Genomic DNA, 16,988 nt, shown 5'->3' with positions numbered 1-16,988 from the left:
GAGTAAACACCGACTCTCAGGAGAGGGCCTGGGCACAGGTGTGTCCTTGATAATGAGCGCTCCAAGGGTGACAAGTTCTGTTCTGCCTCTAGGGAGCCTGACCTCAGAACACTGAGGTTTTGGCATCACCTGTCCTCTCTTCCCCAAAGCTTGGACTCCAGCCCTCCAGTGATCAGGTGTCTCCAAATTCAAGATAGCTGGAATGTCATTCTCTGGGTCTTTCTCTCTCTGCTTAGCTGAAGAAATTGTGGCCGAGTCAGGGCCTTGTGAAAAACATACATGAAAGAACCACAAAATAAGCTTATATGTTTGTTGTTGTCATAGGGCTTGAAACTCTAGTTCTGGACACTGTTCCTGAGCTTCTTTTGCTCAAGGCTAGCCCTCTACTACTTGAGCCACAGCTCCACTTCTAATTTTTTGTGGTTAATTGGAAAAAAAGAGTCTCATGGATTTTCCTGCCCAAGCTGGCTTCAAAACTGGTGCTCTGATTTCAGCTTCCTGAGCAGCTAGGATTACAGACATGAATCACCAGCACCCAGCTCAAGCATATGGTACTATTATTGTTACTGTTTTGTTTTGTCAATGGTGGGACTTGATGCTGTCTCTGGGACGGTTGGTCTACCTCCTCCTCCTCCTCCTTTCTTCTTCTTCTTCTTCTTCTTCTTCTTCTTCTTCTTCTTCTTCTTCTTCTTCTTCTTCTCCCTCCTCCTCCTCCTCCTCCTCCTCTCCCCCTCCTCCTCCTCCTCTTCCTCCTCCTCCTCCTCCTCCGCCAGAAATAAAATGTAAGGGTTGGGGTATGGAGATCTAGTTTGGAGCATCTGCTGGAGGGAGTGGCAGGTGCAAAGGCCCTGAGACAGAACCATGCCCAGAGCACTCAAGCAGAGGGGGTGGAGGTGGGAAATTGTGGGGAGGTGTAGTCAGAGGTAACCAGGCCAGGCATAAGAGGACCACTAGGGTCACAGTAGGGAGTTCTGATTTATTGGGGGGAAGGTATGCATACCCGGAATTGGGTCTGCTGGATCTACCTCTCTTGAAGAACCTCCAGGATAGCTTTCCATAGCAGGAGCCCCACTTTCCATTTTCCCGTTTTCCATTCCCACCCAGCCATAATTGTCCCTCCCTCGGACAGCGCCTTGCTGAGAAGTGAATTGCTGGGCTCCTGTGCCTGAATCCAAACGCCCTGCCCTGCGTTCTGGGAGCTAAGCCCTCGCGTCTGCGCCGTGCGCCCTCGGGTCCTTGGGGTCCCCCAGCCCTTGCCCCGCATCTGGTGGGGGCGGGGAAGGCAAGGATGCAGGCTCTGATGCCACCACGCGGCCTAACCCCAGCCGAGCAGGAACCGGGCCCGGTGCCAAACACAACAATCCGCAAGTCCGACTGGAGAGCCGGTGCCAAGGGGACCCGCAGGCGGACGCGCGGGGAACCAGAGATGCCATGGGCGACGAGTGCCAGGGACGCGAGGGCCAGGACGCCGCGGGAGCCCGCAGGTGGGTCATGCGCCAAAGAGGGGAAGGAGGATTTGGGGGCTCAGCCTGGAACTCCAGCTGCGCACATGGGTGATGACCCAAAAGTTGAGACCATGTACCACAAAAAGCCCCCCCAAAACAGCCAAGCAGAAAAGACCGGGTAACGAGGCTCAGCCAGGCGCGGTGGCTCACGTCTGTCAGCCTAGCTATTCTGGAGGCTGAGATCTGAGGATCCAGGTTCAAAGCCAGCCTGGGCACAACAGGACCTGAGACTCTTATCTCCAATTAACCTCTAGAAAACAGGAAGTGGTGCAGTGGCTCAAGGGTAGGGTGGTATCCTTGAACTGAAGAGCTCAGGGACAGCGCCCAGGCCCAGAGTTCAAGTCCCACGACCAACAAAAAAGGAGGGGGGGCAAAGCTCGGAGTTCAAATGCCAGCATCATTGCCAAAAAGAAGGAAGGAAAAGGAAGGAAGAGAAGGAGGAGGCAGGGAGAAGGAAAAGAAATGCTCACTGTTGTCAACTCACAATCCAATGCAGACACAAAGTAAGAAACTCACCAGCTCAGTTCTGCAGGCAGAGAGCTAATGGCTCCCGCCTAGAATCTTAACTACTCGGGAGACTGAGATCTGAGAATTATGGTTCAAAGCCAGGCCAGGAAGAAAAGTCCATGAGACTCTTATGTCCACTCAACCAGCAAAAAGCTGGAAGTGGAGTTGTGTCTCAAGTGGTAGACCACCACCCTTGAGCTACAAAGCACAGGGACAGTGCCCAGATCCTGAATCCAAGCCCCGGGACAGGTATAAACAAAGTGGAAATGCATCATGCAAATACAGAGTAAGCACAGTGCCATACTGGAGGCAGGCCCATCTGCCCATCTGCTCTGCGGGGAAGCAGGCATATCTGGCTCCTCTGTGACTCAGGAGTGGATAGGAGAGGAGCAGAAACTGCTCATTGTATATAGGGTTGAGGAGAGAATAGGATTGTGGGGTGGGGGGAGGACTCACCTGGAGCTAGTGGATGGGGTGCTCTAAGTTCTTGAACAGGTAGAGGCCAGCTTGAAGCTGGACATCCAGGGCTACAAGACACTGCTCTGTGCTCTCCTGTCAATAGCTGAGAGGTTTGGGGAGCCACAGGCACAGGAGAATCCCAGCTACTGAGGTGTCTTTTCAACCATGCTTTAGCAGGGCTAGTCCCTCACCGATGGATGGGCAGAACCATCAATTCAGGGGTTGTAGGGGGGCGGGGAGGGGTCTCACATCACTAGGGACAGTGTGTCACCCAGGAATGAAAAAATCGTTTTCCTGTGCTGGTACCGGGGCTTGAACTCAGGACGTGGGTGCTGTCCCTTAGCCTTTTCATTCAACGTTGGTGCTTTAACACTTGAGCCACAACTCTTCCTTCTGGCCACAATCCTCAGATCTCAGCCTCCTCAGTAGCTAGGAATATGGATGTGAATCACCCATGCCTGGTTTAAAGCATCTTTTAAAAGCAAGACACCTCCTTCCTGTTTTCAAGGCCTTTCCTGAATTAATGATGGGAGTCTATGGTCGGAGAAATTCCAGCTCTCCTTTGAACAATTGCTGTTTTCCATTTAATGTGGTGCTAATATACCCAGGCTGGGAATACCATGTATAAGTTTATATTCTCCCCCCCCCTGAATAAATTAAAATTGTTTGGCACCACTTGTAATCATCTTTGCAGAGCTGATTGTTACTTGGGATGGTGACTGAGCAGCAAGCACCCAGGGCTTGGCAGTGTCTACTGGATAGGGCTCTGTGCCATGAGGAGAATGGACGCTTGGGTGGGTAAAATCTTCCCTGCAGCCCCTCCTCATACCTCCTCCTGGGGTTAGGGGGTATCTACTTACTTCCTTATGGCAGCTCTGAAATGAAGTAAACTCTAGGGAGGACTTTGTTCTTTTTATTGTACTAATGCCAAGAAAGCACGAGTGAGAGGGAGGAGCTGGGCACAGGCTGAGAGTAGCTTTCCTTCCCCAGGACCCAGGCTGCAGAGCAGCAGAGCAGAGCGGGAGCCGGATCTGATCTGCAGGGTAACAGGTGAGATCTGGTTCCTCCATGACTGGGGAGGGGACAGGAGAGACGCTGGAACTGCTACCAGCTAGGGAAACATCCCTTCCCCTAGTTGCGGGCTGGTCTGCTCCACACTGGCCTAAGATAGCTGCGTGCAGAAGACACAGGAGTGAGGCTGGAAAAGTTGGAGGGGGGACAGGAAAGAGGGAAAGAAAAAAGGAGGAAAAGAGGCAGGCAGGCAAGAAGAAAGAAGGAAGGGAGGGAGGGAGGGAGGGAGGGGGGGAGACAGAGAGAGGAAGGAAAGTGCTCTCTGCACTTTTCCCTGGTTTTGGCCAGTGGACAGAAGCCAGGGATCTGGAAGTTTCTGCAGGACTGAGAAACAGGTAGGAGGGGGAGTGGGCAGAGGCCACAGAAACAGCTGGCAGACCCTGGGAGAAAAGGAAGCCAGATGCACGGGGAAATCCAGTGCCTGGCAAATAGTTGTTATTGGGGAGACTGACTGTGAGGAGAGCATGTAGGTTAGGAGATGCAGGTTCAGGGGTAGGAACTGGAGATGGAATCTGAGCTCCCCCCCCCCGACCCTCCCTGCCTTCTATCCTAGCTGTGAGACCCTGGGTGAATTACTGAACCCTTCTGGCCTTGCTATCCCCAAGTGTGGAATGGGCAGCTGCCGAAAACGCTCCATCCATGCCCTGCAGAACCACTAAGAATATTTGGTGAGCTAGGAACCCCCACAAGTGTCATTTTCTTATCCTTCTCGTAACACCCTTGATGAGGCTGATCAAAGTTTAGTGGCTTATAGACAGCCAGGCACAGGCTTGAATTTCATTCTACTTCTCTCCAGCTGTGTGATCTTGGGTAAATGAATCAACCTTCCTGGGCTTCCATGTTGCTTGTCAGAAAAGGGGAATTAGGTTGTTTGAAGACCCAATCCCTAGTGCATTAGAAGAACGTGGCTTTGGGGCTGGGAGTTTGGCCTGGTGGTAGAGTGCTTGCCTAGCATGCATGAAGCTCTGCATTCAATTCCTCGGTACCGCGTACATTGAAAAAAGCTGGAGGTGTCTGCTGTGGCTCAAGTGGTAGGGTTCTAACCTTAAGAAAGCTCAAGGACAATGCGCAGGTCCTGAGTTCAAGCCCCTGGACAGGCAAAAGAAAGACGAAGAAGAAGAAGAAGAAGAAGAAGAAGAAGAAGAAGGAGGAGGAGGAGGAGGAGGAGGAGGAGGAGGAGGAGGAGGAGGAGGAGGAGGAGGAAGAAGAAGAAGAAGGAGGAAGAAGAAGAAGAAGGAGGAAGAATGTAGCTCTGTGCTTGGGGACAACAGGCAAATACTATGAAGTGTTTTGTTGTCTTGTTGTACTTTAGAGGAAAGAGTTGCTGGGAAAGTCCATAGGATCAGGTTAAAGCTATAAAGATCTTCATCAAAGCCCAATGAATCACCCTGTATAATCACCCCCCCCTCGCTTTCCCGGAGATGACAAGAGATGACTATTACTGCTTAATTTAATTCCAGTCATCTCAAGTTCAGTGTTTGCAGAGATAAACCCCAGCAGCCCTCACAGCTGGGCACTTCTGGAAAGAGATTCATAAGACATGAAATAGTACACCAGGAGATGGTGGCTTAAGCCTTTCATTCTAGATCTGAAGAATGTGGTTCAAAGCCAGCTCAGGCAGGACAGTCTGTGAGACTCTTTTTTTCCCATTAACCAGGGGGAAGGAATGTTGAAAGCAGTGGAGGTATAGATTTCTTGGTAGAATGTTAGCCTTGAGTGCAAAAACCAAGCAAGACTATGAGACCCTGATTTCAAACCCTGAGTACCAGTACCAAAAATAAAAATAAAATGACATGACAAAAGTTGTTCCACAGTTTTTAGGTCGGTCATGGGACTTGAACTCTGGGCCTGGGTGTTGTTCCTGAGCAATTCAGCTCAAGACTACCGCCCTACCTCTCGAGTCTCATCACCACTTCAAGTTTTCTGATGGCTAATTGGAGATCAGAAGCTCGCAGACTTTTTAGTGCCCAGGCTGGGTTTGAACCACGATCCTCAGATCTTAGCCTCCTGAGTAGCTAGGATTACATGCAGGATTACAGGCATGAGCCACCATGCCTAGCTGCATATTCTATTTCTTGTAGCATTTTGAAAGACAGAAAAGAAAGAAGCAGAAACCAAGAATAGTAGCTCATGCCTATAATCCCAGCACTTGGAAGGCAGAGGAAGGAGAATATCAGACCAGTTTGGGCTCCATAAAGACTTTGCCTCAAAAAAAAAAAAAAAGCCAAGAGCAAAAGCGATTTTTGAAAGGAGAGGTAGAGTTTATCCTGCAGTGGACACTTGAGTGAAAATTTAACCAATTGCATGGTTGGAGGAAAGGTAACTTACTATGTTTATTAGAGGCTAATCTTTTTTTCTTTTAGTGCTAGTACCTGGGCTTGAACCCAGGGCTTTATATTCTTGCATAGCCGTTGCCTCTACATCTAGCCCCTCTGGTCTTTGAATGGGCTTTGACTTTTTTTTTTTCTTAAAGCATCTGTTACCCAGACAGAACTTGAGAGAAAAGGCTTGGCCACTGGCGGCTTGATCCAGCCTTTTCTCTCCTTTTTTCTCTAGACACAGCTTTTATTTTTAAGTGATTATAAGTTGGGGAAATTCTTGCCTATCGTTTTCTGGACCAGGCTATTTTTTTTTAATCTTTAATTGGGCCAAGGAAGTCACAATCTTTGTTCCTGTTTCTGCTTGAGCAGTCTTCATTGCTATCAAAACACGCTGGGCATGAGTGGCTCAGGGCCGTCTTCCTAGCTATATTTAAGAGGCTGAGAGCTGACGATTGCAATTCAAAGCCGGCCCAGGCAGGAGAGTCCATGAGATTCTCATCCTCCATTAACCAGCAGAAAGCCACAAATGGAGCTGTGGCTCAAGCAGAGTGCCACATTTGAGTGAAAAAATCAGGCAAGAACTCAGGGCCCTGAGTTCAAGTCCACACACACACACACACACACACACACACACACACACGCATGCACGCACGCTAGGATTTGAAACTTCAAGTCAGACAGCAAAAGGAGGACCAGGGCGAGATAATTCAAAGGCCTATATTCAGAAGGTCCTTAGTGAAGCAAAACTCCAGGGTAAAATCAAGCCCTCCCTGTGCTCTCTCCAGTGCTATCCAGTAACCTTGCCTCCCAGGACAGTGCTGGGCATCTGGTCTTTTAATGGTTAATAACAATATAGGAACAGGCTTCTCAGAAGGCCCCACCCACCTCATCTGAAGGTCAATACCAGATGCTATTTCTTTGTGTCCATTTCCTCCTCCCTCTCCACTCACCACCCTTTTCTGTGGCTTTAGCTTTTTTGTTTGTGTAGGAATTTGTCTCTGTGCAGATAAGAATGGGCAGAGAATCATCTTGCACCCGGCCAGTGGAGAAGACACTGGGTACACAAACTCCTGTTAAATGACAGGACACAAAAAGGACTGTGTTGGGGGGGGGTGTGGTTTAGTGGTAGAGTGCTAGCTTTGAGCAAAAGAAGCTCAGAGACAGTGCCCAGGTCCTGAATTCAAGTCCCAGAATTGGCAAGGAAAGAAAAAAAGAACTGCGACCCACTGGGGTCAGTGACTCATGCCTGTAATCTGAGCTACTCAGGAGGCTGAGGTCTGAGGATTGCAGTTTGAAGCCAGCCCAGGCAAAAAGTCCCTGTAAGACTCTTAACTCCAATTAACCACTCAAAAATGGGAAGTGGTAGAGTACCAGCCTTGAGCACAGAGTGGCTCAGGGACAGAGTCCAGGTCCTGAATTCAAGCCCCCAAACCACCACCACCACCAACACACACACACACACACACACACACACACACACACACTCACACTCACAACGGAATCAAGACACAGAAGCAAATCATTTATCACAGCTCCCATCCCCCATGGCACATCTGTTGGTCTGTCTCAGTCTATCGTCTACCCAATCTATGTGTGTTCATGTGATATGAATGTATATACCTGTGTAATTCGTATCACTCTGTAGATACATGCAGAAATGCACTGGGGGAAATGTACCATGATGCAGCCCAGAAATAGGCTATGGTATCTGAAAATCCCATGCACATCCTCCTGAAGACTTTAAATCACCTCTGATGACATGAAATATCATCTACAATGGCAGTGCTGGGGCAATCAACTCTGTGGTGTATTCCTCAGGGAAGCATGATAAGGAGAAACGCTAGTGCTCCACTCCTTGAACCACAGATCTACTTTGGGCTTTTTTTTTTTCTAGTTAATTGGAGATTAGAATCTCATGGACTTTTCTGCTCAAACCTCAAGCCTCAGATCTCAGCCTCCTGAGTAGTTAGGATTACAGTTGTCAGAATTACCAGCTGTTTTTACTTTCTTCTTTCTCTTCTTCTTTCTTTTTCACTAGTGGAGTTTGAACGCAGGGTCTCATTCTTCCTAGGCAGGCACTCTACCATCTGAACCATACTCTCAACACCTTTTAGCTTTATTTTATAAATGAGGTCTCCTGGTTTTGCATGGGCCAGCCAGGACCAATATCCTCAATCTATGGCTTCCTTGTAACTGGGGACAATAGCTGGGGTTCTTACTAACTTTTTTGCTTGGGCTGATAATAAACTGCAGTCTTCTTGACCTCTGCTTCCTGAGTAGCTTGGATTACAGACATGCACTACCATTCTTGGCCTGTTGACTTTTTTTTTTTTTAACTTTTTTTTGTCTTCTTTCTTTTTTGGCACTGGGAATAGAACCCAGGAAGGGGATAGAACCCAGGATGTTGCACTTGCTAGGCAAGCGCTTTGCCACTGAGCTACCTCCCAGCCCACCTGTTGACTTTTGATAGACTCGTTTCTTTTGGACTGGTATAAATATATGTTTTTCACAAAATTGTAAGTGCACTAGGCATCATGTGGCTTGTTAGTTGTAAGAATGTAGGCTATAGTAGTGATGGAAATTCCTAGAACATAAACATGTTAACTTCTATAAGTTTAATGAGTTCAAATCCACGTTGCAAAAGAAACCCCAAAATGTGCCAGAAAGCATAGCATTAATCTCCACAGCACTATGGATGGTTTGTATAGCTGTTCTTGCTTACAAAACTTGCTAAGTAGTCAGAATTATTTTCTTTTGTTTACAAATAACAGAAATCCAGCTGTAACTTAAGTCAAAAAGAAACTGAAAATGACTCAAGTTTCCTTGTGGTCATCTGCCTTCAGGTATGGCTGCATCCAGGTGTTCAAAAATGCCATCAGCGTTGGGTCCTTCTTCTTCCTGTGTATCCCTTTGCTTTGGTCTTTCCTTGCAGACTTTCCCTACTTATTGATTTATTGGCAGTTTCTGGAGTAAACTTTCTAACTTCCAAGTTTAGCAGGATGGGGGCGGGGGGCAGAGACCCAGAAAAGCTTTCTTCTTTAGAATTATATCCCACTGGCACTGACTGGGTTATATACCCTGGCCTAATTATTGTAGCCAGGAAAAAAATGGAAATAATGCCACAATGGGGTCCAGTTTCCACCTTCAGTCCCCAAGGAACAGGATTGGAGGAAAAGCATTAGTGCCACACTATCTCTCATGGCAGAGACAAACAGGTGCTTGCAGCATCATAATTAGGAAAACCAGACATGGCACTGAACCCGGCATGTGACCCCAAGAAGGCCAGCCAGCATTCAGGTGTCCTCAGTGTGATGACTCAAAAAGTCTAATCCCGGTCATTTACCTAGAGATAAACTTGGGGTAGTTGCTTGAGCTTTAACAACATTTTACTTCCTTCTTCCTCATTCATCCACCGAGCTGACTGGGAACCACTGATCAAACCTGGGTTTTATTTTCCTTCCTTCTAATCCTTCCTACATTGACTCATACAACAAATCCCTACTGACTCTTACTTTTCTTTTTAACATTATTTTCTTCTCAGCGGAGTGCTGGTGGCTCACAGCCTGCAATCCAAGCTACTCAGAAGGGTCTCAGGATCCTGGTTCCAAGCCAGCCCAGGAACGTGCATGAGTCACTTAACCTCCAGTAAACTACTCAGAAAAGGCTGGAAGTGCTGCCGTGTCTCAAGTGGTAGAGAGCTAGCCTTGAGCACAAAATCATCAGAGACAGCACTTAGGCCCTGAGTTCAAATCCCAGGACACACACACACACACACACACACACACACACACACACACACACATCTCCTTTTCTTGCCTCTGACCCTATACTGTAGCTCTTAGTCCTCTGCTATAGGGGTGGCTTTCCAATAAGTCCAGTTCAGACCTTGGAGCCCCCCAACTTGATCAGGAACACTTTCCTAAGACCAGCCCCCCACCCCGTGCCCCACCCAGAAGGATGGTAGACGCTGATTGGTCAGTCTGGGGTCATGTGACTACCCTAGAGCTGGTCAAACATCAGTGGATACTTCCTGTATCACCTGGTCCAAGTGATGAGGAAAAGATGTGCAGAGAAAAAAAAACGTCATGGCAAGGTGCCCAGAGCAGGGGCATGGGTACCAGGCAAATCAGATAGGAATTTAATTCTCTTCCCTTTGGTCTGAGTCGTAATGCTGTATCTGAGGGTGAGAGTGTGTGGAACTGACAAAACAAATCAACAACAACAAAACAACACCAAAACCATGTTTTCCTACTGCAAGAGGTCAGGGCAACTGTCCTCAGGGCTCTATTTCCCATTAACTATTCACCTGTTGAGCATTCTTACTCATTTGTTCATTAGACTCCAGAAACCCAAGTATAATCGAAATGCTGAATGAGCCAGGTGCTGCTGGTCTACACTTGAAATTCTAGGTACTCAGGGGATAGAGATTGGGAGGGTTGAGGTTCAAGGCCAGCCTAGGGGAAAGGGTTCCAGAGATCCCATCTCCACCTGCAGCCAGGTATGTGTGTCATTCCAGCCACCCTGGGAGGTGAAAGAGGAGGATCGTGAGCCAGGTTTATGCCCAGGAATAAAAGCAAGACCTTATTTCAAAAATAACCAGGACGAAAAAGGACCAAAGATATGGCTCAAAGTAGTAGAGTCCCTTTCTAGTGAGGATAAAGCCTTTGACTCAAATCTCAGTATTTCCTTCTTCCTTCTCATGCTTCACCTCATTGCTTTCCCCTAGCCCTCAGCCAGAAGAATGCATTGGTTAAGATGGAACTTAGGTTGATTGTATGAAACATCCTCTTAAAACCCAGTCATTGTAACAAAACACAAGTTTATTCATTTTCAGAACTGGTACATGTCATTCATGTCAGAACTGGTACAATGATTGGTTTGTGAAGTCACCCTCAATCCTAATCGTGTGTGTGTGTGTGTGTGTGTGTGTGTGTGTGTGTGTGTGTGCGTGTTTGTGTGTGCCAGTACTGGGCCTTAAAATCAGGCCCAATCCCTTAGCTTTTTTGCTCAAGGTGGGCACTCTACCACTTGAACCACAGCTCCAGTCTGGCTGTTCGGTGGTTAATTGGAGATAAGAGTCTTCCTGCTTGAGCTCTTTTGAACCATGACTCTCAGATTTTAGCCTCTTGAGTAGCTAAGATTACAGATATTGTGTCTTTGCACACATAGCCCAAGCTGGTACAGCACATCCATGTTCCAGCCTAGACCAAGAAAGGGAGGGATGACCTTCAACAGTATGACCTGGAAGTTGTATGCATAGCCTTTTCTCGCCCATATCCCTCTGACTGCTCTCATGTGCATACCTAAACGCAAGGGAAGCTGGGAAATGTAGTCAGCCTTCTGGACAGCTGTTTATCCAGCTGTGAGAGGGGCTGAGTAGATATTGCAAGGTAACTGAAAATCTCAGCATGGAAGAGAGAGAGAGAGAGAGAGAGAGAGAGAGAGAGAGAGAGAGAGAGAGAGAGAGAGAGAGAGAGAGAGAGAGAGAGAGAGGTGTGACATTTTCTCCTTCCCCTCTGTCTACAGATCTTAACAAAGAAGATCCTTGAGTGGCTACAAATGCAGGATTGCTCTAACAGCCCAGGTTGAAGACTTTGCTAGCATGTCTGCTTACCACAGAAACGATGGTTATGAGGAGGACGCAGAGTATTCTGACTATCCAGGGCATCAGAACCCAATCCAAGGATATTCGAAAACCGAGGGGTACCCCATCACCAGGAGCAATCCCTCCTCTGCAGGTTCCAGGATGAACCCTGATTACCCCGGGTCTCTCTCAGAACCAGATTACCCTGGATCTCCCAGGAATGCGGCCTATCTGAGCACCAGGGGCGATCCCTATGCCAGAGGCTCCAGGACAGGCTCAGATTTTCACACATCTCTGCCAGCACCCGATTATCGTGACGCTCCAAGCAATCCATCATCCAGAGGGCCTGACTCCCCCAAATGGCAACCGAATCCTGGTTTAGCCAGCTCCAGGACACGTCCACACTATCTGGGGTCTTTGGAAGAACCCGACTACCCTGGAGCTCAGGATGGCTTCCACCAGCCTTCCTCCAGAGCCAGTGTCAGCCATCGAGGCCCCCGGAGGATTCTAGAACACACGGGCTCCAGAGTCAGTCCCGACACAGACTTCCTGGCTGAGCCTGACTATCCAGGCATTCACCATCAGCCTAACACTTGGCCCGTGCTTGAGAAACCAGACTACCCAGGGTGTGAGGATGGGGTTGGCTCTCCCAAGACCTGGGGAGAACCTGATTACCCAGGTGCTGAGGATAGTCGCCCTTACGACTCTTCTGAGACCCCAGGAACAGCCAGAGGGTAAGTTCCATCACAGGTGGGGGCTGAGTACTGGATCAAGTCCATGGGATCTGGTCAGTGGGGTTTGGGTGAAGGGCGGGTTCAATGACCAGAAGTTGTGGGCTACAGCTCTCAGCCTCAAGCTCTGATCCCTTACAATCTTCACCTCTCTTCTCATACACCAACCTCAGCCTTGTCCAATCCCTGAAAGACCACTCTCTCCATTAACAGTGAGGCTGAGGTCATGATTCCGGTGGTCATAAATCCAGATGTTGCAACCAGAATCACATCAGCGGTAATGGGATGACATTAAAGATCTATAGAGTTTAATTCCTTAAAACATTTTTTTTAGTAATACTAGAGACTGAGCCCACTTAGTCCTGCCCAAAAGCCTTTAATGTTTTTGTTTCTGGTGTGTGTGTGTGTCTGTGTGTCTGTGTGTGTGTATGCATGTGCATGCACCCACTAGTCCTGGGCTTGAATTCAGTGCCTGGAATTAGTCCCTGAGCTTTATTTGCTCAAGGCTAGTGCTCTACCACTGAAGCCAGAACTTTATTTCTGTTTTTATTTAGTGGTTAGTTGGAATTTCTTGAACTTTCCTGCCTGGACTGGCTTGGCACTGTGATCCTCAGATCTCAGCCTCCTGAGTAGCTAGGATTACAGGTGTGAGCCACCAGCACTGACGAAGTTTACCCAGTACAGTTATTTATGGCATTCATTGGGTGACTTAATTATACCTAACTTGATTTTTTTCCTAGGTTAAGTTTTTCAGCGTACATGTTCACAACACAATATTTGGGGTTGAATCTATAACAAATTTTATCATGTAATTTTTTCGCGAGTCTGAGTCTTTTCATTTGATATGTATGCCAGTGATATGTAGGAATTTTACTTTATTTTTTTTAATCTATCATGTCACTACAGATCAAGAGCTTGAGAACGGCTGAGTTAACATAGTAAGACTCTGTCCAAAAGAAAACAAAATAATGACTTACGGTCTTCTCCAGAAAGTGGGTTGTAGAACTTGGGTGTGCAGCAATTCAAATGTCTTTAGGACATACTAAAATGGGATTTAAGTAGAACTAACCAAGTCAAAATCCCCTCTTAGTCTTTCCTCTCAGGGTCTGACTCATCATCCCAAGACATACCTTTGGCTCTGTCCCTCAGCTTTTCATTTTCTATTTGTCTCCATAACTGAAAGAGAAAGGTCACATGGCTGCACTTACAGAACTGAGGATGTGCCATACTAACAACTTAAGGTGCCAGCCTCAAACCAGCCTGACACATCTTTCTCTCCTGCCCCCGCCCCCACCCCCACCTTCCTCACCTTTGTACTCCAGACCAGTGTTTCTTGACCTTAAAATTGTTTTACTACCTGTGGTTCATATATATATATATATATATATCCATATAAATATATGCATATCTATACACATATGGGTAAGTGGATAGATGGAAGGATAGATGGTTGAGTGAGTAGATGAATGAATGGATGACTTAACGGGTGAATGGATATATAGATAGATGGGTGATGGGGCCAGGAGCATGGCCTAGTGGTAGAGTGCTTGCCTAGCATGCATGAAGCCCTGGGCTCCATTCCTCAGTACTACATCCACAAAAAAAGCTAGAAGTGGTGCTGTGGCTCAAGTGGTAGAGTCCTTGAGGAAAGCCCAAGGACAAAATGCTTAGGCCCTGAGTTCAAGCCCCAGGACTGGCAAAAAAAATTAGGTAGATGGATGAATGAATTAATGGATGGATGAATGGATGATTAAATGGATGGGTGTGTAGATAGATGCACAGTTGACAGTTTGAGTAGACAGATATGTTGATGGATGAATGAACTGATGGATGGGATGGAGGGATGGTCGGATTGATAGATGGGTAGGTGGATAGATGGATGGATGGCTGGGATGGGATGGAGGGATGGTGGGATGGAGGGATGGAGGGATGGAGGGATGGATGGATGGGTGGATGGGTGGGTGGCTGGATGGATGAGTGACGGCAGTGGGTGGTTGGGTGGATGGGTTGGGGGTGAATGGATGACTATCCTCCCCATTTATGGATGGATGGGATTTCAGGATGTCCATCAGAACTGCTTCCATCCAGTCCTCGTTTCATTGCAGGAGCCCCTTTGGCATCCTTGGGAGAGGGAATGAAGATGACTCTGAAAGCATTGAAATGGCAACCATGCAAATGGCAAATCCACAGGGCCGTTATATGCCAGGCTCTCCTGGAATAGGCTATGGTAAGCACATCCTGCGCTCGCAGGGGGTTTGAGCAGTAGAACAGGCGTCTCCCTCTGTCCTCAGACACCCTTCTTAGACTCAAGACTGGAGACACACCAGAGAGTCATAGAAAGCCAAGTGTAAGCTGTGATCAGAGAAGTCTAGGTCAAGTGTGTGGGAAACACACGTATGCATCCTGAGTCTGCCTGGGGAACATACCATCTTTCACTAGCCCCTGTGAGACTCTTATTTTATTTTATTTGTTTGTTGTATTTTTTGTTGGTTGTAGGGTTTAAACTCAAGGTCTGGGTTCTGTCCCTGAGCTCTTTGTGCTCAAGGCTCCACTTCCAGTTCTTTGAGTGGTTAGTTGGAGATAAGAGTCTCACGGGGAGCTTTTCTGCTCAGGTTGGCTTTGAACTATGATCCTCCGATCTCAGCCTCCAGAGAAGTTAGGGTTACAGGCATGAGTCACCAGCGTCTCACTTCTCCTGAGACTCTATCTCCAATTAACTATTCAAAAAACTAGAAGTAGAGCAGTGGCTCAATGTGGTAGAGTGCTAACCACTAACCTTGAGAAAAGAGCTTAGGGATAGCACCTAGGACCTGACAGCCAAGCCCCATGACAGCAAAGAAAAATTAAAAACATTTTTTAAGAACTGGGATAAAAATATGTATGTGTCAGAGTGCAGATCCAGTAATTAAATTATGTTGATGAAGTTTATTGTTTAATTACATAAATACGAGTGTGTCTTAGATGGCTGTGTGGCAATTATTTCTTTTTTTTTTTTTTTTTTTTTTTTGCCAGTCCTGGGCTTGAGCTCAGGGCCTGAGCACTGTCCTTGGACTTTCTCAAGGCTAGAGCTCTACCACTTGAGCCTCAGCACCACTTCCGGCTTTTTTCTATGTATGTGGTACCGAGGAATTGAACCCGGGTCTTCATGCATGCTAGGCAAGCACTTTAACCACTAGGCCAAACTCCTGGCCGGCAATTATTTCTTTAAAAGCATTTCATTGTTATTATATAGCTGATGTACAAAGGGATTGCCTGATGTCAAGTAAAAAATTACATTTATTTTTGGACAATGTTACCCCTTTCCTTACTCTCTCCCAGGACAATTATTTCTAACTATGGCTGATAGGCAGATGAAAACCAGTGATCCAGGCTAACATATTTAATGAAGACTTAAAAACAGTTTTTTATACTATTGTCCACTGAAGTTTTGTATCATGTTTGTTCGTTGTAGGAGGGTTTTGTTTTGGGCAGTGTCTTCCTATATAGCAGCCGGCTGATTTTGAACTCATTGTCCTTCTGTGTCTGCCTTGTGAATGCTGTGATTATCAGGCATGTAGCACCATGCTTAGCTCTTAATTATGCGATTGTTAGGACCTCCAAGGCAAAGTAACAGTGATAACACTAACCATTTCAAGTACATTGTAGCTATTATACACTCAACAGTACTGAGAATGAAGGGATTAATGTTTAACACTTCCCTTCTCTTCCTTTTAGTGAACCCTGCTTATGTGGGTGAAAACATCCCTGTCTGTGCATATGGAAATCCAGTTCTGACTGAGTATGATTGGCACAAATCACCCCAGGGTAAGTCTTCATGAACCAAGGTCAAGGCCAGCAGCCTTGGTAAAGAAACTTACTCGAGGCAATGTGTGGTAATGATACCACCTGACCGGGTCCTTTGTATCTGCGCTCTCAGTTTCAGCATTAAAAGAGCAATGGTGTGGCAATAAAGCGATTTATTTTCTCACACCACGAGAAGAGTGGAGGCAGGAAGTTCAAAGTTAGTTCAACAGCAAAACTTGCCGCCCCCTGGTCGGGAATGTGGCCTAGCAGTAGAGTGCCTGCCTACTGTGCACAAGGTTGTGGGTTTGATTCCTTAGTACCACATACACAGAAAAAGCTGGAAATGGTGCTGTGGCACTAGCCTTGAGAAAGCCCAAGGACAGTGCTCAGGCCCTGAGTTCAGACGCTGGGACTGGCAAAAACAAAAACAAAAAAACACCCAAAAACTTTCTCCCCTTAGCTGGATGTTGGTAGCTTACGCCCATAATCCTAGTTACTCAGGAGGTTGAGATCTGAAGATCACAGTTCCAAGCTAACCCGGGCAGGAAAGTCCATGAGACCATTTCCAATTAGCTCCCAGAAAACCAGAAGTGGCACTGTGGCTCAAAGTTGTAGAGTGGTACCCTGCAGTACAAAACTTCAGGGATAGCACTCAGGCCCCGAGTTCAAGCCCCACAACCAACAAAAACAAAACAAAACAACAACAACAAATCCAAACAAACAAACCACTTACCCCTCTATAGCATCTTTCTTTCACCACCTTCACAGGTAAATGTTCATTCTCTTGTTTTTAAAGTGATTTCAGGAAAGAGGTGAACCAGGAGACAACTGTCTCCTTCATCATCATCATCATCATTATCATCATCATTATTTTGGGGTGGTAGTGGAGTTTGAACTCAGGACCTTACACTTGTGACGCAGGCACTCTGCCACTTGAGCCACATCCCCAGCCCTTTTTGCTTTGGTTTGTGTATTCAGATAGGGTCTTATGCTCTTGCCCAGGCTTGATTCAGGTGGTGGTCCTCTT

General features: G+C 47.0%; 1 protein-coding gene across 1 annotated transcript in view; it reads left to right on the top strand.

Annotated features, from left to right (window-relative positions):
* The first annotated feature begins 1,411 nt into the window (after positions 1-1,411).
* Positions 1,412-16,988, top strand: part of Tmc5 (transmembrane channel like 5) — a 38,209-nt gene continuing 22,632 nt past the window's right edge. The window contains exons 1-4 of the mRNA XM_090358106.1: positions 1,412-1,484; positions 11,390-12,181; positions 14,287-14,405; positions 15,893-15,982. Coding sequence (XP_090214232.1) covers positions 11,466-12,181; positions 14,287-14,405; positions 15,893-15,982 — 925 coding nt within the window. The 5' untranslated portion in view covers positions 1,412-1,484; positions 11,390-11,465. The remainder of the gene's footprint in view (positions 1,485-11,389; positions 12,182-14,286; positions 14,406-15,892; positions 15,983-16,988) is intronic.

This window comes from Megascapheus bottae, chromosome 25 (assembly GCF_031878675.1).
Source record: "Megascapheus bottae isolate mThoBot1 chromosome 25, mThoBot2.hap1, whole genome shotgun sequence".
NCBI classification, from domain to species: Eukaryota; Metazoa; Chordata; class Mammalia; order Rodentia; family Geomyidae; genus Megascapheus; species Megascapheus bottae.
The sequence above is the reverse complement of the archived record's forward strand: the minus strand, read 5'-3'. Positions and strand labels throughout refer to the sequence as shown.